Here is a 27,265-nt window from a genome sequence, read left to right as displayed (position 1 = left end):
ACTATGATACAGATTTGGAGCTCTTTGCCAAGCACGTGTAAGAGACAAGGGGTAACAGGATTTTGTATATTCACAGAAGAGATATAGATACGTGGAATCATAGAGAAAGGAATGAAATCAATAGGTATTATAATTGTTTTTTAAAAGGTTGTTGAGGGCAAATGGCAGGACCTGTGGGATTTAGAGGCCAAGAGATCTGTAATGATGGGAGATGGTATCAGAGGTTGGAACACTGGAGGCTAATGACAAGGTTCAAGGTGTGCTCATAGGTGTGAAAGAGACAAAGGTCTTTGGAGTTGCAGTAGTCTGAATCATGTCCCCCCAAAAGATAGCCACATCCTAATCCCCAGAAGCTCGGCATGTTATGTTACATGGTGAGGCGAACTTGCAGATGTGATTATTTTAAAAATCTTGAGGTAGGAAAATTATCTTCGATCATCAAGGTGGGCTTTATGTATAATCACAAGGATCCCTCCTTAAGAGGAAGGCAAGAAGACCAAAAGAGGAATTAGGAGGTGTGACAACAGAAGCAGGAGGTTGGAGTGAGATAAGGAAGGGCTCACCAGCTGAGGAATACAGGAGGCCTCCAGAAGCTAGAAAAGACAAGGGAGGGACTACCCTGGTGGTGCAGTGGTTAAGAATCCACCTGCCAATGCAGGGGACATGGGTTCAAGCCCTGGTCCGGGAAGGTCCCACATGGTGCGGAGCAACTAAGCCCGTGCGCCACAACTACTGAGCCTGCATTCTACAGCCCGCGAGCCACAATTACTGAGCCCGTGTAAGACAACTACTGAAGCCCGCGCGCCTAGAGCCCGTGCTCTGCAACAAGAGAAGCCACCACAGTGAGAAGCCTGCGCACCGCAACAGAGTGGCCCCCGCTCGCCGCAACTAGAGAAAGCCCGCCCGCAGCAATGAAGACCCAACACAGCCATAAATAAATAACTAAAATTTATTAAAAAAAAAAAAGACAAGGGAACAGATTCTCCTCAAGAGCCTCCAGAGGGAACCACTCCTGCTGACACCTTGACTGTAGTGCAGTGACATCGATTTTGGACTTCTAGCCTCCAGAACTGTAAGAGAATAAATTTGTGCTGTTTTTAAGCCACTAAATTCATGATAAATTGTTATAGCAGCCATAAGAAACTCTACAGGAGTCAAGGTCTAAAAACTGTAAGCCTAGAAGGCTGAGCGAAATATCCACATGGACGTTCAAATCACCTGTGATGGTTGTGGAACTTGTACTGGAGAGAAAGCTACAAGGTGGATGCCAGTTTTTAACAAATGGGGAGAAATGACTAGGAGGCATATAGTTGACAGCAAAGAGGAGACACAATATTTCTAGATAGCATAAGATTTAAGGGAGTATTTTTTTTTTTTTTTAAAGAATGTTTGAGGGGATATCAGTTTTCCAAAGGAAAGGATTTCCAGAGGGAGAAGTGGAAAGATTCAGGTGGGAAGAAAGCAAGCAGATTGGGTCAGTGGGGAATAAACACAGGGCAGTGTGAGGAAGAAAATCTGGGAGAGGATGTTTGATTAGAGGGTCTATCAGTTAAGGTCTGATCAAGACACAAAACCCCACAAAATTTGAACAGGGAAAGTTTAATATAAAGAATTATTAATTATACCAGGGGATGACCTCTAACAGGGTAAAAATAACTCTAAAGAATACCTCAGGGCTGAGGTAGAATACCTAGAGAAGGACAGAGTTGGAAGGGAAGGCAGGAGTTCAAGCCTCACTGGAGAAGCCTGGAGAAGGCAGAGAAGTTCACTAGGTTGCCCTGGGCCACACCTGGTCTGCAGTCACTGAACAAGCAGGAACACCCATCCTAGGTGCAGATGATAGGAGATCACAGCCAGGAGTGGTTGTATCAGTTTCCTATTGCTGCTGTAACAAATTACCATAAACCTAGTGTCTTAAAACTGCACAAATTAATTTTCTTATCATCCTGGAGGTCAGAAGTCCTTCATGGGTACCACTGTATAAAAATCAAGGTGTAGACAGGCCTGAGTTCCTTCTGGAGGCTCTAGGAGAGTATCCTTTTCCTTGCCTTTTTCAACCTTCTAGAAAGTCTAGGCTTTGGATTACCAAAAACTCAACTTTGGCATTGGAAAGCTCTATAAAAACTCCAAAAACTATACTCCCACAATAATACATCTTTCCAGATGACCTTCAAAAGGAAATCACTAGTAAAATGAAGCATGCAGTTAAAAACACTTAGCATGGTACCTGGAAAACAGCATTCAATAAATGTATGTAATTATTCCAATTGCTATTATTAACATTGATAAAATGCCCTCAAGTAAACGGTTAATTAGTTGCTTTATAGGGGCATCAGCCATAATCCAGTTAAAAGTTAGGTGGTATATGCTAATTGAATGTATGTTCTAGGGTGTTGGGTGATGTCTAAGGTGGTGAAGTAGTCCATCCTTCACTCCTAAGCCATTCTGAGAGTGACTAGAGAGCAGGGCCAGTTGTCTCTAAGGCTACTCATAACATTCAAACCATTCTATGAGAAAACTTTGTATTTCCTATGCAAGTATGAGTAGGAAATGCAATTAGTTTATTCAAAATAGGTGTCAAGCTACTGTCAGATAGTTACCAAGATTGGTTGTCAGAAAAAAACCCTGTTCCACCTGACTGGACATGTTCATCTGTTTTAACAGAAGATCGAGTCCATAGAAACTGTCCCCTAAGGGAACATTAAGGCAAAGAGTCTGTAAGAGTCTTTATACCTGGGTTTCTATATTGTCCTCACACTGTCGAGTGCATAAATCATCCTATCCTTGGTATCAAAGGTGAGAAAAACTTGTTTTTCTTATCAAATTTTATTCCAACTGAGTCTTCCTTCAAGGCGCTAAAAATCATAACACTGGTCAATGCGAGAATAGCATTCATGCCTATAAAGAAATTCACCAAAGAGGAGAAAAACTTAAGATAAATTTGTTTTTTTTTAAAATACTCCTTGTGTGGCATAACCAGGAAATAACAAGAAACACCAAGAAAACCACCAATTAGCACTTCACCCTTTTTAGGCCTACTTTGGGAGAATTCGGTTTTCAGCGTGATAGGCAGAGCACATGCTGCAATCTCTCCCACCTCATATTTGTAGAAATTAGAAAAGTAATATAAAAAAATTAGTAAATATTTAGCAATACTTGAAAACAGGAACTCTCATTTGACAAGAAACTGTGAAGAAACTGCAAAAGAAGAAAAGCAAATTGAAAACCATAATGCATGATTTTCAATGTGTGGTCCCCAAACAAGCAACATGAGCATCACTTGGAACTTATTTGAAATGCAAATTCTTGAGCCCCACCCCAGACCTAATAAACTAGAAACACAGTTTGGGAACCATGGGAATTAACAAATTTGAATTTAACAAATAGAAAATATCCGTTCTTTTCAATTGCTTGGAATATTTACAAATATTGACCATGAACTTGGCAACAAAGGAATTGCTGAAGAAAACTCATTATTGCATTTAGATTAGAATTTACTAGAGCCACAGTTTTATTTTACTTACACAGCTAGCAAGGAGAAAGACTAGATGCACAGGCTGAAAAGCCTGCATAATTTAGGCGGTGATGAAACTTAACACAATTCATCAATGTAAGTGAAGTTCCATTTCCTACAACCATAGTGTATGGACTACAATCAACAATACCATATTTCAGATATTTTGAAAGGAATACTGCATTCAGCAGATAAACAGAAACTCTGTACTTGGCATGGAATGAAATCTCAAGAACTCTGTGTTGAATAGCCCAGGAAGAACCTGCTCTTAATTCAAAAACTCATTAATTTCTTGACTGTTCATAGCAAAAACATGAGACAATGTATAAATATAAACGTAAATAAGACTTTTCCCCACTTTTTTATTTTCTTTGGCTGCATTGAGTCTTTGTTGCTGCACGCGGGTTTTATCTAGTTGCGGTGACCGGGGGCTACTCTTCGTTGTGGTGTGCAGGCTTCTCGTTTGCAGTGGCTTCTCTTGTTGCGGAGCACGGGTTCTAGGTGTGCGAGCTTCAGTAGCTGTAGCACATGGGCCCTAGAGTGAGCAGGCTTCAGTAGTTGCAGCACATGGGCTTAGTAGTTGCGGCACTCAGGCTTCGGTAGTTGTGGCACACGGGCTCTAGAGTGCAGGCTCAATAGCTGCGGTGCGTGGGCTTAGTTGCTCTATGGCATGTGGGATCTTCCCGGACCAGGGCTTGAACCCATGTCCCCTGCATTGACAGGCAGATTCTTTTCTTTTTTTTTTAACATCTTTATTGGAATATAATTGCTTTACAATGGTGTTAGTTTCTGCTTTATAACAAAGTGAATCAGCTACACATATACACATATCACCATACCGCTTCTCTCTTGCATCTCCCTCCCTCCCACCCTCCCTATCCCACCCCTCTAGGTGGTCACAAAGCACCGAGCTGATCTCCCTGTGCTATGCAGCTGCTTCCCACTAGCTATCGATTTTACATTTGGTAGTGTATATATGTCCATGCCACTCTCTCACTTCATCCCAGCTTACCCTTCCCCCTCCCCATGTCCTCAAGTCCATTCTCTAGTAGGTCTGCGTCTTTAATCCTGTCCTGACCCTAGGTTCTTCATAACCTTTTTTTATTTTTTAGATTCCATATATATGTGTTAGCATACGGTATTTTCTCTTTCTGACTTACTCCACTCTGTATAACAGACTCTAGGTCCATCACCTCATTACAATTTCTTTTATTTGTTTTTCTTCTCTGATTGCTGTGGCTAAAACTTCCAAAACTATGTTGAATAAGAGTGGTGAGAGTGGGCAGCCTTGTCTTGTCCCTGATCTTAGTGGAAATGGTTTCAGTTTTTCACCATTAAGGACAATGTTGGCTGTGGGTTTGTCATACAGGGACTTTATTATGTTGAGATAAGTTCCCTCTATGCCTACTTTCTGGAGGGTTTCAACAGGTGGATTCTTAACCACTACACCACCAGGGAAGTCCCTCCCCACCTGTTTAACTCTGTTTCCTGTGTTCCTGAGGTCACCGGAAAATAAATATTCCCCATGGCTCTCATTTTCTAACAGAAGGGGATAACAAACAGTCTGGCAAAGTAATGTGAAAATTCAAACTACTCCACAGATAAAATATTTTGGTTTAATAAAATAAACCAAAACTAAATAATATTTTTGGTTTACAATTTTTCTTTCTTCTGAAGTCTCCACATATTAAGGAGAAAAACAAACAAAAAACAAACAAACATGACATGTCATACAGGTCATGTTCACGGACTCAAATGCAATAATATTCAAAAACAATACTTTAAAAATCCATGATGTGGAAAATACACATGCTCAAAAAAAAATCTCTTAGCTTAAAGGAAATCAAAACAAAAGTTAACACAAAATTTTTTAAATTGGTGACAAATGTTTATTGTCAGAGGAATGTACAAATAAGCTGTGGCATATCCATAGTTAAAAATGAATGAATAAAAGCTGCGTGTATGAATTTTAAAACTAATATTAAGCTAATAAAGCAAATGACAGAATAATTTATATAAAGTTTAAAACATGCAAAACACTATTACATGTTGTTTCTTGGATACATGTATATATATTAATCATATAACAACATGAAATTAAGTGATAAACACACCACAAAACTATTAGAATAAATGAATTCAGCATGGTTGTAGGATACAAGATTAATATATAAAAATCTGTTGCATTTCTATACACTAATAATGAAATATCAAAAAGGAAAAGTAAAAAAACAATCCCTTTTAAAATTACATCAAAAAATATTAAAATACCTAGGAATAAACTTAACCAAGGAAGTTAAAGACCTATACTGTGAAAACTATAAAACACTGATGAAGGATACTGAAGACTCAAAGAAATGGAAAGATATCCTGCAATCTCCAAATTTAATGCAACCCCTGTCAAAATACCCATGACATTTTTCACAGAACTGGAACAAATAATCCTAAAATTTAATATATGGAACCACAAAAGACCCAGAATTGCCAAAGCAACCTTGAGAATAAAGAACAAAGCTGGAGGTATAACCCTCCCAGTATTCAGACTCTACTACAAAGCTACAGTAATCAAAATGCATATACATACTACTATATATAAAATAGATAACCAACAAGGACCTACTGTATAGCACAAGGAACTATACTCAATATTTTGTAATAAGTTATAAGGGAAAAGAATCTGAAAAAAACAAATATATATGTATGTATAAGTGAATCACTTTGCTGTACACCTGAAACTAACACAAATCAACTATACTTCAATAAAAAAATTTTTTTAAGTTGCACAAATTCCTCTGTGGTGACACAAAAATTTCTTTTAAAAATCAAATTAGCCTGGTATTGGCACAAAAACAGACACATAGAACAACAGAACAGAGAGCCCAGAAATAAACTCAGACACCTACAGTCAATTAATGTACAACAAAAGAGGCAAGAATATACACAGTCTCTTCAACAAGTGGTTCTGGGAAAACTGGACAGCTACATGTGAGATAATGAGATTAGAGCATTCCCTCACACCTTCTTAAAAAATAAACTCAAAATGCTTTGAAGACCTAAACCTAAGACCTGAAACCATAAAACTCCTAGAAGAGAACATAGGTGGAACACTCTGACATAAATTGTAGCAATATTTTCTTGTATTGGTCTCCTAAGGCAAAAGAAATAAAAGGAAAAATAAACAGTACCTAATTAAACTTAAAAGCTTTTGCACAGCAAAGGAAATCATCAACAAAATGAAAAGACAACCTACTGAATGGGAGAAAGTATTTGGAAATGATGCAACTGACAAGGGGTTAATATCCAAAATATATAAACAGCTCATACAACTCAACATCAAAAAAAGCAAATAACTCAATCAAAAAATGGGCAGAAGGCCTGAATAGACATTTCTCCAAAGAAGACATACAGATGGCTAACAGGAGCATGAAAAGATTCTCGGCATTAGAGAAATGCAAATCTAAACCACAATGAGATACCACTTCACACCTATTGGAATGGCCATTGTCAAAAAGTCTGCAAATAACAAATGTTGGAGAGGATGTGGAGAAAAGGGAACCCTTGTACATTGTTGATGGGAATGGAAATTGGTGCAGCCACCATGGAAAACAGTATGAAGCTTCCTTAAGAAACTAAAAATAGAACTACCATATGATCTAGCAATTCCACTCCTGGGTACATATTCAGAAAAAATGAAAGCACTAATTTGAAAAGATATATACACCCCAATGTTCATAGCACTATTTACAATAGCCAAGACATGGAAGCAACCCAAGTGCCCATCAACAGATAATTGGATTAAAAGATGTGAGTGTGTGTGTGTGTGTGTGTGTGTGTGTGTGTGTGTGTGGTGGAATATTACTCAGCCATAAAAAGGAATGAACTACTGCCATTTGCAGCAACATGGATGGACCTAGAGAATATTATGCTTAGTTAAATAAGCCAGACAAAGACGTATGCTATATATCATCTGTATGTGAAATCTAAAAAGTAATACAAATGAACGCCTATGCAAAATAGAATCAGACTCAACAGATATAGAAAACAAACTTGTGGTTACCAAAGGGAAGTGGGGAGGGTCAAATTAGGGGTATGAGATTAGCAGATACAATCTACTATATTTAAAATATCGATAGATAAGCAACAAGGATATACTGTACAGCACAGGGAAGTATACCCATTATCTTGTAATAACCTATAATGGAATATAATCCGCAAAAATACTGAATCACTATGCTGTACACCTAAAACACAATATTGCAAATTAACTATACTTCAAAAAAAATTAAATGATAAACATTACCTTCAGTGCAGTGCCCACCTCTGGAAAGGGAGGGAAATGGGATCAGGGAGAGGTATACAAGATGCTTCATCTGTATCAACTGTTTTGTTCCTTTTATTAAAAAAAAAAAAAAACTCGAGCAAATATGACAAAATGTTAATATTTGATATTGAGTGGGGTACACGGGTTTTTTTCTATTATTTTTTCATGATTTTGTGTATCTGAAATATTCATGATTATAAGAACTGAAAGACAGCAAAACCCCCACATATCAAAATCTGTGGGATGCAAGTAAGTCCAGAGGAAAACTTACAGCCTCTGAAAGGAATTAGAAAATAAGAAAAACTGAAAATAAATGAATTAACATTTAAAGACAAGAAGTGGGCCAAGTGCAACAAAATAAATGCAAAGAAAGTAAAAAGACTGAAAATGATAAGCCCACATATGAATTAAACATAAAACAAAATACAACAAGAAAGCGCTGATAGAACTGCCTAGTATAATTTTAAAAACTGTTGGAAAAAAACAATATGCTAGACCAGTAGCCATCAAATTTTTCTTCTCAGAACTCCTTTACACTTTTAAAAGCTCTTCGGTTATTTCTATTAATATTCAATGTAATAGAAGTTAAAGCCAAGAAAAATTATAAACGCTCATTTTAAAATTTATTTTAAAATCATAACAGGTTCTCGTGAAATATAACTTCATTTTCCAAAACAAACAAACCAAAAAGATGTAGTGAGAAGACTGGCATTGCTTTACATGTTTGCAAATTTCTTTAACATATGGCTCAATAGAAGACAACTGTTTCTACATTCAATCTGTTGTGACAGGTAGTTTTGGTTGAAGTATACGAAGAAAATATGGCCCCATGCAGATATGCCACTGGAAAACAGAGAAGTAGCCATTTCAGGTAATTGTTGATATTCTTTGACACAGCAAAACTCAACACATGGCCATTTCTTAAAGATTAATCATGGTGTAGAGCCTGAAACCCTATCAATGAACTTTTTGTACTCTGTTACATTAAAATCCATTAGTTTGTCTTGTTCTTTGAATGAACCTTTTACCCAAGCCTGATTTTATAACATTGTGTATTGGTCATTTGGAAAATATTGGTTCACTGAGTTATGCAGATCTTCCAAACGTTGACACATTTCATTATATATACCAAAAAAGCACATTCATTATTACCACTACTGATCTCATCAGAAAAGACATTCTTAAGTGAATCCAATATTGTCTTTACTGGGAGTGAATAGTGGTGAAAATACAGTAACTACTAACACAGTTTGGAACCACTGCTTTGATCCTTGTTGAAGCACCAGCAATTTTACCTACTTGTTTTAACACCATCAGCGAAAAAGGCAAATAACATCTTAGTATTATCAAAGTAGTTTTGACCTTTTGGAGTTCTAGAAAGGACCCCGGTGATGCCCAGAGCACTGCAGACCACACTTCTGAGAACCACTGAGGTTGAAGATCCCTTGGAAAGTACAGTCAAGAGAAAATGAGAAGGTACAATAACATCAGGAATAGGTTTAATAAAAAAAAGTAATTTTTTAAATTATAAATTATATACATAATTACACACACATACATATATATATATGTGAATATATATATACGAATGAGCCAATAAGAGAAGCAAGCCAGAAGGCTTAAGTTGGAGGACAGAATCCTAGTTCCTCCAGTCAGTAGCTGTGAGACCTTGTTTAATTGTCCCCCCGTGCCTCAATTTCCTTATTTATAAAATGGAGAAGTTGATAAAAGCACCCCTTCAATAAATTCTGGTGAGGATTAAATGAGTTAACGCAAGTAAAGTGCTTTAAAAATGTCTGGCATGTGGTAGGTTGTATAAGTGATTATGTGTTAAACTGTCATAATAGAATTCCACCAATGAATATGAAATTGCCCAATTTCTGAGGAAAACACAAATAACAAAAACTGAGTCAAGAAGAAAGAGAAAAATCTATCAATCAGTTGGTAGAACAGCCTGGATTTGGCCTCATTTTCCCAAGCACGGTCTTTGTGCAACACCTCCTTCTTCTCTTAAGCACAACCTGAGCAGATCCCACAGCTGTCCCGTAACTGCAGCTAATCCAAGTCCAGGTCAGTGTCACTGGCCTTAGTGGCAGCAACAGGGAGGAGACTGTTCTTTAACTCCTCCTTTGCCTTCCCTTCTCTGGGGACCCAGATGATGAATGGGGTCAAAGGACAAACATCTCTACTCAACAGAGGGTGCAAATGCAGCCCCCTTCTGGTGATCACTGTTCCTCCTGTACACGCCATCTAGGGCAGGTCTCACAAGTGGCAGATGCCCATATATGATTCGTCCTGGGATGCAAGACATGTGAAAATCTGGTCCTGGCTCTAACCCTCTATGGGCAATACAGGTGCTGCCCTGTGGCGGCTGGGGTGAACACTTACAAGGTGCTCAAGCCTTACACAGTGTCACTGACCTGCCAGAAATGTACTAGTTTTACTACACCAAACTGAAGGGTATAGCCTGCTTCTCAGGTATCCCGCCACTCCTCCCTTCCACATCTCTCCGTTCTTTCTAGGGATCACGATGTCTGCTCTCAACTACAGTTGAGTGGAAAGGCCCCACGGTAGAAGCATGGCTGAAACAGCAAGGAGGCCCCCATATGGCATAGCAGGTACTTTAATACTCAGTGGCATAAGGGTCATTCTCCCTCCCTGTAGTCACTCCCCAAACTGAGAAATATTCTCAGGGCTTGCTTCCTGCCTCAATTGGCTGTTAACAGTGGCAAGAGGGGCCACTAGAGACTGAGGACAGAGATGACCTCTCTTTTGATGCTCCCACCCTCTCCCAGTGATCTGCCTATAGGACACTGGGGAAGGGTAGACAGCTGGGGATGGATGAGACAAGTAGGCTAGTTTAGCCTTCCATCATTCAGGGTAACTAAGGAACTGGGGATACTTAACCTAGAGGGGAATGGACTTCAGAGAACATGGGCTATCTTGGCATATTTGAAGAATAACTGAATGGGAGTATGGTACGCTTTTCCTATGTGATTCTGGAGTAAGGAAGTAGGACAAACTGATGTAACAGGAACACAACTTTCAATACAGTAACTTAATAACCATTAACAATTACAATTGTACCTAATTGTGAACTTCCCGCCACTTCAGAGGCAAAAAGATGAACACATATTTGGTTGGGATGTTGAGGGAGGGAACAGAAATTAATCAGAGATTAAGACTGAGTCCTCAAAATCTCTTGCAATTTTTTTTTAAATTCAAACATATAAGGAGGTTGAAAAATAATACAGTTACACAGTTCTTCTGAGCAAGAATAGCAAGAAGGACTTCCCTGGTGGTGCAGTGGTTGGGAGTCTGCTTGCCAATGCAGGGGACACTGGTTAGAGCCCTGCTCCGGGAAGATCTCACATGCAATGGAGCAACTCCGTGTGCCACAGCTACTGAGCCTGTGCTCTGGAGACCGTGGGCCACAACTGCTGAGGCCCACATGCCTGGAGCCTGTGCTCCGCAACAAGAGAGGCCACTGCAGTGAGAAGCCCACGCACCATAATGAAGAGTAGTCCCCGCTCACTGCAACTGAGAAAGCCCGCGTGCAGCAACAAAGACCCAATGCAGCCAAAAATAAATAATTTATTAAAAAAAAAAATAGCAAGAAGAGGCTGTAAGATGGAAAGTGGGATTTGTTTGCTTTTTTCAGAAGGCAGAGACATGAGTACCTTTATAGGCAATGGCAAAGGAAAAAGAGACGACGATGATATGGCATCTGGCTGGCCTTCAGACCAATTTCCCAGTGGTTTGCTGAAAGCAGACAAGGCCTGGGGTAGCCCAAATTCCCAGTCCAGTTACCAATGGCCATGAGCAGCTTCTTCAGTTTCTCTCTATATACTTTAGAAATACTATTTGGTGCACATGCTATATGGTGAAGGCACCACTTTAGATAATCCTCAAGGTATAAAAATGAATTTTGGGAATTCCCTGGTGGTGCGGAGGTTAGGACTTGGCACTTTCACTGCCAGGCCTGGGTTTGATCCCTGGTCGGGGAACTAAGATCCCACAAGCCATGCAGTGTGGCCAAAAAAATAAATAAATAATAAAGATGAACTTCACCCATTCATTCATTCATTCATTTAAATATTTTAGCACAATTAAGTGTCAGGTACTTTCTCAAGGCTGGGGATAAAGCAAGGAACAAAAGAGACGGTTCCTGCCCTCCTGGAGCTTACTTTCTGGTAGGGAGGGGTATAGGGAATGACCAAGTATATACTGGAGGACTGTTAATGTTATAGACCAAGACAGGTAGGCGGATAGGGAGGCAGGGGGAATACTGGGTAGTCAAGACCCGATGAAAAAGGTGACATTTAAGCAGATTTCATGATGGTGAGCGAACCAGCCAAGACTGACACCCAAGAGAAGAGAGCTGCAGCGGAAAGAACAGAAAGTGGAAAGGCCCCATGGTAGAAGCATGGCTGAAACAGCAAGGAGGCCACCATATGGTATAGCAGGTACTTTAATACTCAGTGGCATAAGACATTTGTCAATCGTTATTTAGCATCTGAGCACTCAGTGTTTTCAGCCAATTATTAAAAAAGAAAAAGATAACATATGTTATCAACATATTCAAACACCAAAAAAGATAACATATGTAAACTGTGTAAAAGTGTCTGATAAGAAGGAAACAAAAAAGTTAATCATTACTTAAAATAGTAATAGTAAAAATAAAGTAGAGCTCGTCTACCTGAAGCAGGGGTGGTAGGTCTGAAACACTAAATACTTGCCCCATCCTTTCTGTAACCCACACTACCTTCAGGACACAGTTTACCTTGCATAGAACCACAGAGAAGACCCAGAGCTCTAGTTAGAGAAGGTATACAAGCAACAAACCTACCCTGTCTGAAGTTGCAATTAATGATTGTGCTCTAAATTATGTTGATCTAAGTGCTAATGAAATCTGTTAAAGCGCAACGAAAATCAAAACCAGTTTGAATAATAAGCATCCCTTTATTTGCTGACGTCATTACAAAAACCGATTACATTAGCAACAAAAAGTGTTTTCTTGAGTTGAAGTCAGAGGCAGTTGCTCCCCAAAATGTTAAGTAAAACAGTGTACAACATCTGTATTAAAATGTTAAATTTTACATTGTCTTTACCACTTTTGATCTTCTGAACAATTTTATTGAGCAAAATAAGATACAAGATTACATGTTTATTTTATTTTCAGGAATGTAAAGGTCTAATTATTCAAACAGTTTTTATTATAAAACTAAACTCTGAAGGTGTCTACAGAGTTGGCTTTTTATCTCTCTCTTTAAATCAGTAGTCTAACAAGGATTAGAAAAGACAAAACTCTGTTCAGTGTTTCTGACAAAGTAGAAAGGGTGAAAACATAAATAAGGCTTTAATTTGGCAAAATATAATACAATGCCTTCTGTTATCCTTGAATGAACAGTTTCCCAATTACTTCACTCTGTAAAAGATCAGAAAGAAAGAAATTCATTTTAAAACAAAGAAACAAAAGGCAATCAGAAGACATCTGTCAAATACCAAAAGTACATATGCCATTTGATCTAGCATGGCCTTTTCAACTAAGATCAGAACAATTAATACTGATGGTAATCAAAAATAAGAGAAAAATCTCAGGATTCAGAAGGAGCTTCTGAAGGTGGATTTTTAAATATGTGAACCAAAATCTCAGACCAAACTGAGAATAATACAGGGATTTAAAATCCTATTTAGAAAACATTTAAGAGAACAACATTGGGAATCCATTTGTATTACTGTTCTACTCAAGAGACTGTAAAGCTAATAAGGTGAGTGAGCAGCACTGGAAAGAAACTGAAATTTACAACTCTCCCCTGGTGAATAAATAATTTAAGCTTCAGACAGAGATTTTCTAAGGTCTTTTGAAGCTTTCCAAGTCAGATAAAATGACTAAAGAAATTAAACTTCAAAAGCCATTAAAGAGATTAAAAGGACTTAACCATATGCAACATGTGAAGTCTGACTGGATCCTGGTTTGGAAAAAATAGCTAAAAAGATATTTCGGGTATAAGTGGGGACACAAATATGGGCTTTAAAATGGATGATATTAGAGCTACTGTTCTGGTCTTTTTGGATGTGACAGTGATACTATGGATTTGTAAGAGAATGTCTTTGTTCTTAAGAGATACATACTTAAGTGCTTAGGGGTAAAATGTCATATTATCTGAAAGTTACTTTCAAATGTGTTGACATCAACAAAATATGTATACACAAATAAAGAGATGAAGTAGCTGAAGGGGTCAGTGTTATATATTATATATCCTTTCAACTTTTCATTAAGTGTGAAATTTTTCAAAATTAAAAAGTTGAGGGGGAAAGAAGCAATTAGAAAGTTAAAAAACAAAGTTATCACTGGCTATCATGTTCTCTAATTAAAACAAGATTAACAGCTAATCAGAAAGTCTGCAGAGCCCACTGGTACATTAAACTAAGAAGTGCTGTGTAAACACATTACACAAAATGAAAACCTGATCCATATGACAGTCAAGTGTAAAGTGTAGAAATAAAAGCTAGTTTTTGTCTGAAACATTAACTCTTACACTCCAATAGCACCAAAAAAGAACTTTTTCCTTTCAGAAACAAGAGAAAACTGTATCATGAAAGAATCTATTTGTTAAAGGGAGTAAGGAGGACACATATATACAAAACACATACACAAAATTTCACCTCAGTTTTTCCTGGATAACTTCAAGAGCCTCTCCAATTCAATACTGACAAACCAAATTACCAACTTTAGGAAAAAGCCAGAACTGAAGGAAGAAACTAGAAGAAGCTGGCAATAAAGGATTAGACAGAATGAGGAGAAAAGAAAGCTGTGACAAGGATCAGAGCACACAGTGCTTGAATTAGGGAGAAGTAAAGTGCAGATTAAGAGCACAGGGCCTAGGCCCAGACCACCTTAATTTAAATCCCAGCTCACCCAGTTACTAGCTGTGTGACTTTGGGCAACTTACAGAACTTCTTTGGGTCTGCTGTAAAATGGGAATAAAAAAATAAGTAATAATATTAATCATCATCATCATCACCATCATCCCTATCTATCTACTGCACTGGGTTGCTGTGAAAATGTAAATGAATGACCATATGTTAGAAGCATGTTCGTTCTTAGAGGCACATTCATGAAGTGTCAGCTGTTAAAATCATCAGCCTCCTTCCACATGATTCCACAAACAGGTTCCAAGGTAAAGGATCCTGGGTGTTATAGTCTGAATGTTTGTGTCTCCCCCGTCCCCCGAAATTCCTATGTTGAGATTCTAACTCCCATGTAATGGTATTTGGAAGTGGGGCCTTTAGGAGATTCCACTGTCATGAATGGGATTAGTGTCCTTTTAAAAAGGACCCCAGAGAGCTCCCTTGCCCCTTTTGCCATGTGAGGACACAGAAAGAAAATGGCCATCTTTAAACCAGGAAGTGGGTCTCACCTGACAGAACCTACCGGTGCCTTGATCTTAGATTCCCCAGCCTCCAGAAATGTGAAAAATAAATGTCTGCTGCTTAAGCCACCCAGTGTATGGGGGTTTTGGTATAGCAGCCCAAACAGACTAAGACATGGGGTGATAAAGTTTTCTGATATAGTCGGACATACACTTGGAACACTTAGAAGCCAGGCAGATATGAAACACAAGAAAAAGTAGGTATCTGGAAACAAAAAAGTATACTACAAAATACTAGTGTTAACAATCCAAAGCTACAAAAACATTTACCTTAATTAAAAGGGGGACAGGCGGATGACAGCCTTCTGTTTGGGGAGGTGGCAGGGGTGGGGACAGAAGGACAGCAGATGAGCAGGAAGACTTCCAGAAGAAAAGAAGGGTTAATGTTTTACAAATTAAGGGCGCAAAACAAATGCCCCTACAACTCAAAGAAAGGCTAAGTTCTGTGTATTAGGATTTCAAAAACTAAATTACTATACATCATCTCTCTCATTTTTGTCTTTTAAAAATAGCTTTTCTCTTACTGAAAATGTACAGCATTATCTTAAACAATTCATATGTACTTGTAGTATATACTAAAAAGAAGTAAGATTCCTGGTAGGAAGGTAAATTGGTGCAGCCACTATGGAAAACAGTATGGAGGTTCTTCAAAAAACTAAAAATAGAACTACCGCATGCCAATCCCACTCCTGGTCATACAGCTGAAGAAAACTCTAATTAAAAACAATACAAAGGGCTTCCCTGGTGGCGCAGTGGTTGAGAGTCCACCTGCCGATGCAGGGGACACGGGTTCGTGCCCTGGTCTGGGAAGATCCCACGTGCCACGGAGCGGCTGGGCCCGTGAGCCATGGCCGCTGAGCCTGCGCGTCCAGAGCCTGTGCCCCGCAACGGGAGAGGCCACAGCAGTGAGAGGCCAGCGTACAGCAAAAAAAAAAAAAAAAAAAAAAACAATACATGCACCCCAATGTTCACAGAGGCACTATTTACAAGAGCCAAGACATGGAAGCAACCTAAGTGTCCATCAACAAGAAGACGTAGTATATACATACAATGGAATATTACTTGGCCATAAAGCAGAATGAAATAATGCCATTTGCAGCAACATGGATGCAACTAGAGATTATCATACTAAGTGAAGTAAGTCAGAAAGAGAAAGACAAATACCATATGATATCACTTATATGTGGAATCTAAAATATAACACAAATGAACGTATTTACAAAGCAGAAACAGACTCACAGACATAGAAAATAAACATGGCTATCAAAGGGGAAAGGGGGCTGAGGGAGGGATAAACTGGGAGTTTGAGATTAGCAGATACAAACTACTATATATAAAACAAGATAAACAACAAGGTTCTACTGTATAGCACAGGGAACCTTATTCAATAAGGTTCAATATTCAACATATTGAATATTCAATATCTTGTAATAAACTATATGGAAAAGAATATGAAAAAGAATATATATATGTATATATATAACTAAATCACTTTGCTGTACACCAGAAACTAAAACAACATTGTAAATTAACTATGCTTTAATTAAAAAAAAACAACAGTAATAACGTATACCTAAATAAAGCAGGGAAGAAAAAAAAGATTCTTGACATCAGACATTAACCTATAAATTCTGATGATTAAGAAATCTGTATTTCCAATTTAATTATCTGGTAGTAATTTTAAAAGAGTTGACAAGAGGGAGAATACACTGAGCAAAAATGATGGCTGAAGTTAAAAACTTGAGGGTAACACAAACATTTAAAGGGCATAAAGAAGAGCTGTGGGAACCAAGAGATCCCTAAGGAGGGGTTATCACTGTCAGTGCTGGCTAGAACCTATGCAAGGAGAGAGTTCTCAAGTGCTGGTGGACCTCTAGCTTCATACAATCCATCTATCTTTCATGATACACTGCTGACCACTCAACCGCCCTTTCACTTGCCAAATTTGAAATTAAGTTCATCAGCTAACAAAAGAATGCTGAGTTATCTATCACTTAGGTGAGCTGCCTGCTAAACAACAGTTCAGTTTCAGCTGTGTTGCCAAGGTATATGTATTTCTTTTAACAAATTACACACTACATTTTTATAAATTAGGAAGAAAAAAGTCTGGAAAAATAAAAGTGTTACTACCAATGATCAGTGTAAGTCTCAAATTTAATATGATTAAGGCAAATGTGGAAACAGGCAAGCAAAAATGGTTCAGACCACATGTTTGAGAAGAAAAAGAAAATACTGAAGAACACTTTTGAGATGCTAGAGAGAGACTACTGACAAGGTCTAAAGGCAAAGGGTAACAGGCCATCTTATAATTTTTTAGGTTCTCAGAAGCGAAACCCTTCCCTTAGAAAACAGAGGCCTAAGGACTGACCTCACCGTATTTAGAATAATTCACAACTATTTTCAGTATCTTATATGCAAAAGATGATCCTGTATTAGCTCTAGCAATTAGGAAATCATTAATGAATTACCTCAGCAAAAACAGTTTCAACGGAATGGCAGAAAGAGAAGCCATTCTAGAGGAAATGGAGTAGTTAGTAGCATGAGACTGTGAGAATAGTTTCTTCTTTTAAGAATCTTTGTTAAACAGTGAAGTAAAAAAATTAGGGTGGTAATCTAAAGAAAGTGCAAAGTTAAAATAATATATTTGAGCATTTTTCAAGACTGAACAGAAGCAGTGAGTGGAGAGGACTGAAGATGTGGACTTCAGGACTGAAGCAGGACTGAAGATGTGGGAAGGAAAGTTGCCCTGGGAAGCAGGACACAAGGTTATTTTCTAATTCGGGGAAGAGTGGTCAGGTGGCAGAAATTTAACTCTAGGCAACTGAGAGGTCAGCTTACCAAGGATAAAAGATTAAGGTATAATTCTTTTTGCTGACAGGTTACAAGAATGAGTTGGGTTTATCTGAAAAGTCTTCTTAGAGGTAACTCACCTGAAATAGCATTTTAAAGGAGAGTGTACACTAAGACAGGCCAGAGGACAATCATTCTACAAAAGTGAGACAGAATGCCCCTGTGATCAAGATGGAGGTCCATACCAACTTTTCCAGAGCACGTAACCTATCCTGAGGCCTTTGTATAACCTAAGAGTCTTAAGTTTGGGTTCTGAAAGGGACAATTAAGTGATGAGTTGCCCCCTGGCATTGCACAGGCCACCCTACTCATGTCCAGGACACCACGATTATTATAGAACAAACAGCTTCAAAAGAAGAATATCTAAAGTATTCAGTGCGTATCAGAACACCCTAATTACCCAAGGCATTGTGACTTAAGTCATTCTTGAAACAGATAAAACCCAGGAATCAAATCAATCAACATGTAATACGGTCAATAAAATTTTATAGCTTGGTTTGTTTATCTTCAGTTAAGACTCTCACTTCAGGAGTTAAAAAATGGATTTCTTTGATTACCCACAGCAAACTTAAATAAAATCCAGCTTCCAATGTAAAGAAACTGTGATGACTTGATTTTCAGTTCAGCATCTTACCTCAGTAAAAACATTATAGTCACTTTATTTTACCAAGTCATTAAAAAAAAAAAGAAATCACACAGATATTTTACCAGAACTAAGATCAGGATAAACTAAAGAAACAGTTGCAGACATTATGGCAATGAACAAAACCTAGGTAAACAAGTTGAGTCTGTTCTGTAAAAAGGTCAAAAGAGGCAAAGAAAAAGGGTTTTTACATGAAAACACTAATTGGAAAAGATATGTTCACTGCAGCATTATTCACAATAGTTAAGATATGGAAACAACCTAAGTGTCCACCAATGAATGAATCGATAGAGAAGATGTGGTATGTATGTGTACATACACATACACACACACACACACACACACACACACACACACACACACAGAGTGAACTACTTGGCCATAAAAAAGAAGGAAATCCTGCCATTTGCAACAACATGGTTAGAACTTGGAGGTATTATGCTAAGTAAAATAAGTCAGATGGAGAAAGACAATATGATTTCACTCATATGTGGAATCTAAAACAAAACAAACAGACAAAACAAAAACAAACTCATAAAAGAGAACAGCTTAGTAGTTACCAGAGGGGAAGGGAGCTGGAGGGTGGACAAAATGGGAAAAGGAAGTCAACTGTATGGTTATAGATGGTAACTAGTCTTGTGGTGGTGATCACCTTGCAGTGTACACATGTATAATGCTATACTCATGAAACTTACATATTTAAAAAAAAAAAAAGATAAGGTACGTTTTTTTCTCCTCCAAGCTACAAGACCAAAAAATATGTACAAGATGGAAATAAAACTCCAAAAAAGCTATAAAGCTGTCATTTGGAGGTTCTGAGAGAGATAAAGAGGGAATATTTCCACTAGGGTAACAAGAGTTCCTATATTTAAAGTAAATACACACTATACATACATTTACACACACACTATGTCAATTATCTATAGACAGACAGTAATACTTCAGTTATTCTTACCTAATACCTGATAGTGTTCTTTCTCCTTTGTGAGCTGTTGGTTTACTGCCTGAAGTAACTGCTGTAACTGTGTTACAGTCTGATTTAGACTTACAGACATTGTCTCCTTCTCAGAAGACTCCTAAAAAGAAGATGGAAGAGATGAAAAACGCTGAGCACAAGAAAAAGGCATTTGCAACCAAAACCAAAAACAGTTTATTGCTGTTTTAAACACAAACAAAAAAATCTGGAAGATGATATGAAAATTGACAATAAAAACCACATAGCGCAATAGGGTTTGCTACCTAGCATTGCAAATTAGTTTACATCAAAGAAAGTTATGTTATAAATGTTGTCACTAGGTTACAAAGGGAAAAATCTAGAATCGATGAATATCAGATATAAATCCATTTCTCCTTTCAGAAAAAAAATTGCAAGGAACCAAAGGAGAGTACATTCATAACAACAGAAATATAAGAGTTAACATATACTGAGCTCTTACTAAACTTGAAGCACTGTTTTAAGTGTTACCCACTATTCTAAGTGTTTTATATAGTAATTCATTTATTCCCTTCAACAATCCTACAAGATAGGTACTAATATCATTGCCTTTTACAGATAGAGCAACTAAAGCACAGAGAGGATAAAAAGTTTCCCCTAAGTCAGTCACACAGCTACTGAATAGTAGCACCAGGATTCAACACGAGCAGCAGAGTCTACATTCTTAAGCAGTACACCATAATACTTTCTACCACAAACCTAAACATTAACATAATAATGTCTCACCAAGCTAAAGTGAAAACAAACATTAATAAGAACACTGCATTTCAGATAAGATACCTCAAAGAAAAAACAACCTTGAGTTAAGAATGCAACATAATTGATAGAAGCACATTAAAAAGGCATTTTTTTTAGGCAGAAATGGATCCTGTACATTTTTTATTCTTCACATAATTTACAAGGTAATCAGCGCAGAGATTTGGAGCTAAAGAAAATGCATACCGTTTCTGGGGAAACATCACTATTCTCAATAACAGTAGTGTCTCCAGCAGCTTTTACTATTTTTGACTGGATAAGATCCAGTGACTGTTGAGCCTGTGAGGAAAGCAATATGGAGCCTCTGAATAATACAACTGATAAATATATACAAGAAAAAAAAATGAGTGATTTTCTTACACTCATTATATTTTGTACAAAACTAAAGCTCTTCTCAAAATACAACAAAGCCAACCTGTTCCGTTTTTTCCCCCAAATCAAATAGCTTTCTCCCCCACCAGATTATAAAAACACATGCTCACCATTTTAAAAAGTTCAAACAATGCAGAAAATGTATAAAGAAATAAAAAGCAGAAATAACCACAGTGATATTTAGGTTAACATTAGTCTAGATCAGAGGTCAGCCAAATCTAGCCACACACAGCCTGTTTTTGTAGAGCTCACAAGCTAAGATCGGTTTTTACATTTTTAAAGAGTCGTGCTAGACAAAAAAACAAAGAGTATATGAAAGAAACTATAGGTGGCCCACAAATCCTAAAACAGTTCCTGAGTTTGCTGACTCCTAGTCTAGATCCCTCTGTAGTGCATATATGTCCTAACAGAAAATTGGTAGAAAATGTTCTATAAATGGGCTTTCAACATACATGCTGTTTGACGAAGCATTTTCTTTTTACATGTCAATAAATATTTATGTGCATTTCCAATTCAGAGTTGCACAGTATTTCTATTACATAGATATGGTGCAGTTCACTTTCAACTACTGTTGCCATTTTATGCCAAATAACATGGCATATCCATATCTTTGAGCACCTGTTTAATATCCTTAAAGTACTTTCTGAGAAAATAAATTGCTAGGCTAAAACTGCAAGTTTTATATTTTGTCCAGTGATCAAACATTCACGTTATCAAAATATAAATCAGATTGCTCAATCCTGACAATGTATCATATATCTAAGTCAGAGCTCTGAAACTTTTTTTAATAATTCACATTCTTAATTTATTTTCATTCACAAAATAGCCCTTGTAAATGCCATTTTATAGAAGATAAACTTGAGACTTGCAAAGAGCAAATAATTGCCCCATGGTCACACAGCTCAGAAGTGGTAGCAGTAGGATTCAAACCTAATGAAACTTTTTAAGTTCACATTTTATCTACTGGTGACAACATCAAAGTAATCTGAAGCAACTCTAGATTCCTAGACTTTTGCATAACAATTATGATATAATCATACAGAACCAACAAATATATCTTTCAACCTTTAAAAGAGTGGCAAATTTAATTGTTTTGCTAATGACTAGATCTGCTATAAACAATCTTAGCTCTAAAGCAGCTCTGATAAAAGCATTTATGAATTACACTATTAAAAATCTCAAAACAGGGGCTTCCCTGGTGGCGCAGTGTTTGGGAGTCCACCTGCCGATGCAGGGGACACGGGTTCGTGCCCCGGTCCGGGAAGATCCCACATGCCGCGGAGCGGCTGGGCCCGTGAGCCATGGCCGCTGAGCCTGCGTGTCCGGAGCCTGTGCTCCGCAACGGGAGAGGCCACGACAGTGAGGGGACCGCGTACCACAAAAAAAAAAAAAAAAAAAAAAAAAAAAAATCTCAAAACAGAATTACAAATAACTTGTCAACCTAATGCAAAGAATAAAAAATGTAATCCTAAAAATCACCCATCTACATGTGAGATTAAGAAAAACATATTTCTACAAAGAAATAAAGGGACGAATTTCTGAAACATCAGGTCTATATATACTTCTTTCACATTCATGAAGATCAAAAGAAACATACTTTGTAAATGACTATATAAGCAAATCCCAATAAAAAATACATAGATGTAACCAATTTTAAGAGTCACATCAACTGAATTCAAAATTTAATCTAGGGCTTCCTTGGTGGCACAGTGGTTGAGAGTCTGCCTGCCAATGCAGGGGACACGGGTTCGGGCCCCGGTCTGGGAAGATCCCACATGCCGCGGAGCGGCTGGGCCCGTGAGCCATGGCCGCTGAGCCTGCTCGTCCGGAGCCTGTGCTCCGCGATGGGAGAGGCCACTTTAAAAAAAAAAAAAAAAAAAAAAAAAAAAAAAAAAAATTTAATCTACACTTTACGAAGCAATTAATTATATAAATATGATGAAATGAAGAAGCGAATTAAGAATGGAAAAACAAGCCAAAAAGTCTAGTTCCAAATATGTAACTGTATAACAAACAGCTTAAATTTATAAACAAATTAATGTAATGATATAAAAGAATGAATCCAGGGTTAGCAGTATGTCTGCTTAAGATTCAAGGTACAACATAATATGATGATATGGCATCTTCAGGACAAGCAGTGTCTTACCTTATGCAAGTCACCAGCTACCTTCTGTCTTTCACTTTGTTCAGTTCTAAGTTTTGCAAGTGTTTCATTTAACTGCTTCTTTAACTGTAAAAATACAGGAACACCACAATTAATTCACATCCTTCTTTGATTCCTTCTTTGATTATGCCGAGACCTCTAGGGCTGAAGAATGAATGAGAAAGAATGGGATCGCTAACAGTTATTATGCACAGTGGATTAGCCAATATGCTGCACCAGATGTACAGAAAAGCTAAGAAGTGGAGGTTCCAATCTGTAAAGCTAAACATAAGAATAGCTACAAAACCAACTAGAATTGAGAGTAGAAAACTGCAAATGTAAAAACAAAACCATCAAATTCCAGGAGATTATTTTTTTTAAAGCATTACTATTCACTATTCATAGGGCAGTTCATTCACATTTATTTCAAATTAAAAGGCAAGTCATAAGAAATTTTACTAGTTTTTAAATGTTTAAAGGCTTTCTTAACCTATATAGTTCAGTTAAGAAGAATCAATTGGTAATATTTTAAAAAAAAAACATTGAACAGAAGATTACAAATCCAGTAAAATGAAATCTTCAAAAATTTAAATGTCACTCATCCTTTAAGATGTCACTAGAAAGATGAGTGCAAGACCACACTGGCCTAACTATACCAACAAGACATGTCTTAATATATACATCTCAACCAACTTGTTGAAACAGTTATAAAGCTCTATTAAACTTTAGAGCTAATACGTAATGACTGTTCTCTTAGTAACTATTCTGATTACATAAGAATGAGGGAAATGGACTGACAAAAGATAACTTTTTCTTATTAAACTCATCAAGTTAATTATGTCTCTCACCCACAGGCACAGCATTCTAAACAGTTCTGGAAACCCAAAAGGGGGAAATATAAGACACTGACATTTCAAACATGTAGAGAGAATTAGTGCAGGACATTCCATTTGGAAATTTTATTTTGGGAACTCTATCCCAAATGCTTCAGTTCTTGCTCCTTTACTTAACTCTGATTTCATACATCAGAGAGGTTATTCCTTTGGCCCAGGAACACACAATGTATAAGCAAACAAAATTATTTTAATGTATCTTAAAATGTGGCAACAGTTACCCTCAGCAAAAAGCAAACAGGAAGATTAAAATGAAGACTGCAAACTCAAGGCAAAAAAATTTTAAATATCACTCAAAATGACCTCTTGACAGAAGTAAAGGGTCAAAATGTATAAAGAGAGCATCAGACTGAATGGAGACTCAACCATAATCCTGTTGGTTTGATGCTGCACTGGAGTCAGCCACCAAGCATCAAAGTTAAAAGTAAAATCTCCAACAACTGTAGGTGGAAGTGGGTTTTTAAAAAACACATTACAGGGGCTTCCCTGGTGGCGCAGTGGTTAAGAGTCCGCCTGCCGATGCAGAGGACACGGGTTCATGCCCCGGTCCGGGAGGATCCCACATGCCGCGGAGCGGCTGGGCCCGTGAGCCATGGCCACTTAGCCTGCACGTCTGGAGCCTGTGCTCCACAACGGGAGAGGCCACAACAGTGAGAGGCCCACGTACCACAAAAAAAAAAAACAAAAAACAACCACATTACAGGATAAGCATATCGCTTAAAGCTGTTGCATATCACAGTACCAATCTGTGCAATGTATAGCAAACGTATGCATAAAACCTTAATTGAATCATTCCCACACTGCAGTGGGAATGATTCAATTAAGGTAAAATAAAGGTAAATTTTATTTCAAAAATAGAAAGGGGCACGCGCGCGCGTGTGTGTCTGTGTGTGTGTGTGTGTGTGTCGGGGTGCGAACTCTGTGTACATTTCATAGAGAGCTCTACTCTGAAAATTGATTCCCATAAATCACTGCTGTAACACTGCTTAACATGAATGAGTTAAGAAAATTTCTTTGGTACATACAGCAGTACTAAAAAGAAAATCCCAAACTTGGCAGCGTTAACTTATAGTAAGGAGAAAACTGTCTTACTGCAATTGTACTAGAGTTCATTCAAGTACTTTTTTTTTTTTTTGCGGTATGCGGGCCTCTCACTGTTGTGGCCTCTCCTGTCGCGGAGCACAGGCTCCGGACATGCAGGCTCAGTGCCCATGGCTCACGGGCCCAGCCGCTCCGCGGCATGTGGGATCTTCCCGGACCGGGGCACGAACCCGTGTCCCCTGCATCAGCAGGCGGACTCTCAACCACTGCACCACCAGGGAAGCCCCATTCAAGTACTTTTAAAAAATCTAATCATATTCCTAATTTTTAAAAGTCACAGATAGACATAATGATTACTGTTTCAAACATACAATAAGATAGTCATGTTTATTTAAAAAACAAGCCTGTCTCAATCAGTGTAAATTTTCAGAAAATTTAAGAGTGGGAATACAGGGTACTCTGTCTACACACTTAACTAACTTTGAGTCTGTAGTTTTCGGATTATTATGCTCTGAATGGTAAGATGATGATAAAGAATTCCACAAGCTTTTTGTTATCTATAATGTGTAGAAAGGCCAGTTAAAATAAGAAGCTACATTGGATCGTTGCCCTTGAACGAAGAATATGTGTCTTCCACCTTCAATAATCTCCTTCCAGGTTAGAAAATAAGAGGCTCAGTTAACTATGGTAACTCTGAGAAGAGAGTCTTTGCAACTCAGCCAATCTTTGTCTGTTTGTTTCATTTCTTTATTCACTGAAAATAATGCTGTTGAAGAAATTTGGTTTTATAAAACACAGAAAATTCTGAAAAAGAGTTGCAAGCCAAACATGCCATTGTTAGGAGCTAAGAAAAGAAGGATCATCTTAGGAATTAAGAAAAGACAGACCATCTTGAGTCATCAGAATATGAAGATTATCTTAAACTTATAAAAATGCCAAGCTAAAGGTGTTAGCAAGGTGAAGAAGTCTGGATGGTTTCTCCACATGTCAACAGAAGTGTTTTCAGAGCCTACTTGATACCCCGTGGAGAACAAGCTTCTTACCAAATTTAGCTCTTCATTCTGTCTTACTGCTTCAGAATATGAATCATCAAGTTTTTTCTGCAATTCAGTCAACAGATCTTTCAGCTGCAATGAAGTTTAGAGTTTAAGATTGATTTCCTTATGATATCCCATGTTTGTATGCTACTTGGAAGCTCTGCCAGAAACAACTTACACTGAAATATTTTATCACTGTTATAAATTTAACTTAAATTGAGAAGGTTGAAAAAAATTCTATCATAAGTACCTCTCTGACTTCCGTAACATAGGTAGATCGTTCCATTTCTGCCTTCTCTAGCTCCATTTCCAAATGCTCTCGTTCTCTTCTCAGCTAGCAGTGCAACAAAGAAGGAAAAGTTAAGAGCCATATTTAAGAGGCTTCCCTACAATGAAAAGTTATGACACTTATGAATATAAAACTATACCATCTGAAACACTACTCAAGATATTCTTAAAGGCGTAACAACCACATCATAAGACAAAAGAAATCTTAAAACACAGCTTGTAAGACAATCCTTAATGCTAAAAAATGAGTCCATAGGTTACAAGTCAAATGGTGAGATAACATACATTTTCAATATCTTTATTTTCTCTTCTTAATCGCTCTAGCTCTTGCTCCGAAGATGTGAATGACAATTGCATCTGAAATGTGAAATAATTACATGACCAAGTTAAACCACCAAGGATACAGAGGCTTTTCTATCTTGTAGAATTTTAATCAATTAGACACTTCAGAGGTTTTTTTTTCATGTATCTCACTTAAAGCCATAACTGAATTTTAAAAGATCTTAAAAATTAGAGTGTCACATTTAACTTGATTTAAACTGTGGTCAAAACCTACCCCATTTGCATGGTATTATATTAGGCCCAGTTAATTGTTAATTAACTGTAATTAACAATAATCAGCTGTACTTAATCCCCAAATGCATTAATATAGAATACCATCAGCAACCCCAGATTCTGCATAGGTCAGCCCAGGAAAACAAGTGAGCAAGAGATGGCACTCTTTATTTACCACACCCAAGTACTACTACGTCATTCTATATGAGCATCCAAGATACCAGATTTTGGTATCTGTGGAGACTCCTGGAACTAATTCCTTGATGGATATGGAGGGACAACTGTAAACAAAGAAAAACTAAGACTACAAAATAGTATTTAAGTCCCGTGAACAGAAGAAGGACTTACTTTTTCTTGAATACTATATCATGAGTCACATATCTGTGTTTTAAAACTTATCGTGAACACCAAGTTCTTTGCCT

The 27,265-nt window shown here is 37.6% G+C and overlaps 1 protein-coding gene across 5 annotated transcripts in view; it reads right to left on the bottom strand.

The window, feature by feature from the left end:
- Positions 1–12,777: 12,777 nt before the first annotated feature.
- The window catches only part of KTN1 (kinectin 1), a 119,352-nt gene continuing 104,864 nt past the window's right edge, over positions 12,778–27,265 (bottom strand). For 3 of the 5 annotated variants that reach the window (XM_024734783.1, XM_024734786.1, XM_024734784.1), the window contains 7 exons: positions 26,574–26,645; positions 26,251–26,334; positions 26,007–26,090; positions 23,033–23,116; positions 20,701–20,793; positions 19,720–19,840; positions 12,778–13,263 (listed from right to left, as the gene is read on the bottom strand). In XM_024734783.1, coding sequence (XP_024590551.1) covers positions 13,259–13,263; positions 19,720–19,840; positions 20,701–20,793; positions 23,033–23,116; positions 26,007–26,090; positions 26,251–26,334; positions 26,574–26,645 — 543 coding nt within the window. In that variant the 3' untranslated portion in view covers positions 12,778–13,258. The remainder of the gene's footprint in view (positions 13,264–19,719; positions 19,841–20,700; positions 20,794–23,032; positions 23,117–26,006; positions 26,091–26,250; positions 26,335–26,573; positions 26,646–27,265) is intronic. The other 2 variants (XM_024734785.1, XM_024734787.1) reach the window with 1 other exon arrangement.

The sequence above is a fragment of the Neophocaena asiaeorientalis genome, unplaced genomic scaffold (assembly GCF_003031525.2).
Source record: "Neophocaena asiaeorientalis asiaeorientalis breed wild unplaced genomic scaffold, Neophocaena_asiaeorientalis_V1.1 scaffold547, whole genome shotgun sequence".
Classification (NCBI taxonomy): domain Eukaryota; kingdom Metazoa; phylum Chordata; class Mammalia; order Artiodactyla; family Phocoenidae; genus Neophocaena; species Neophocaena asiaeorientalis.
Note: the sequence above shows the minus strand (reverse complement) of the source record. Positions and strands in the feature narration are given on the sequence as shown.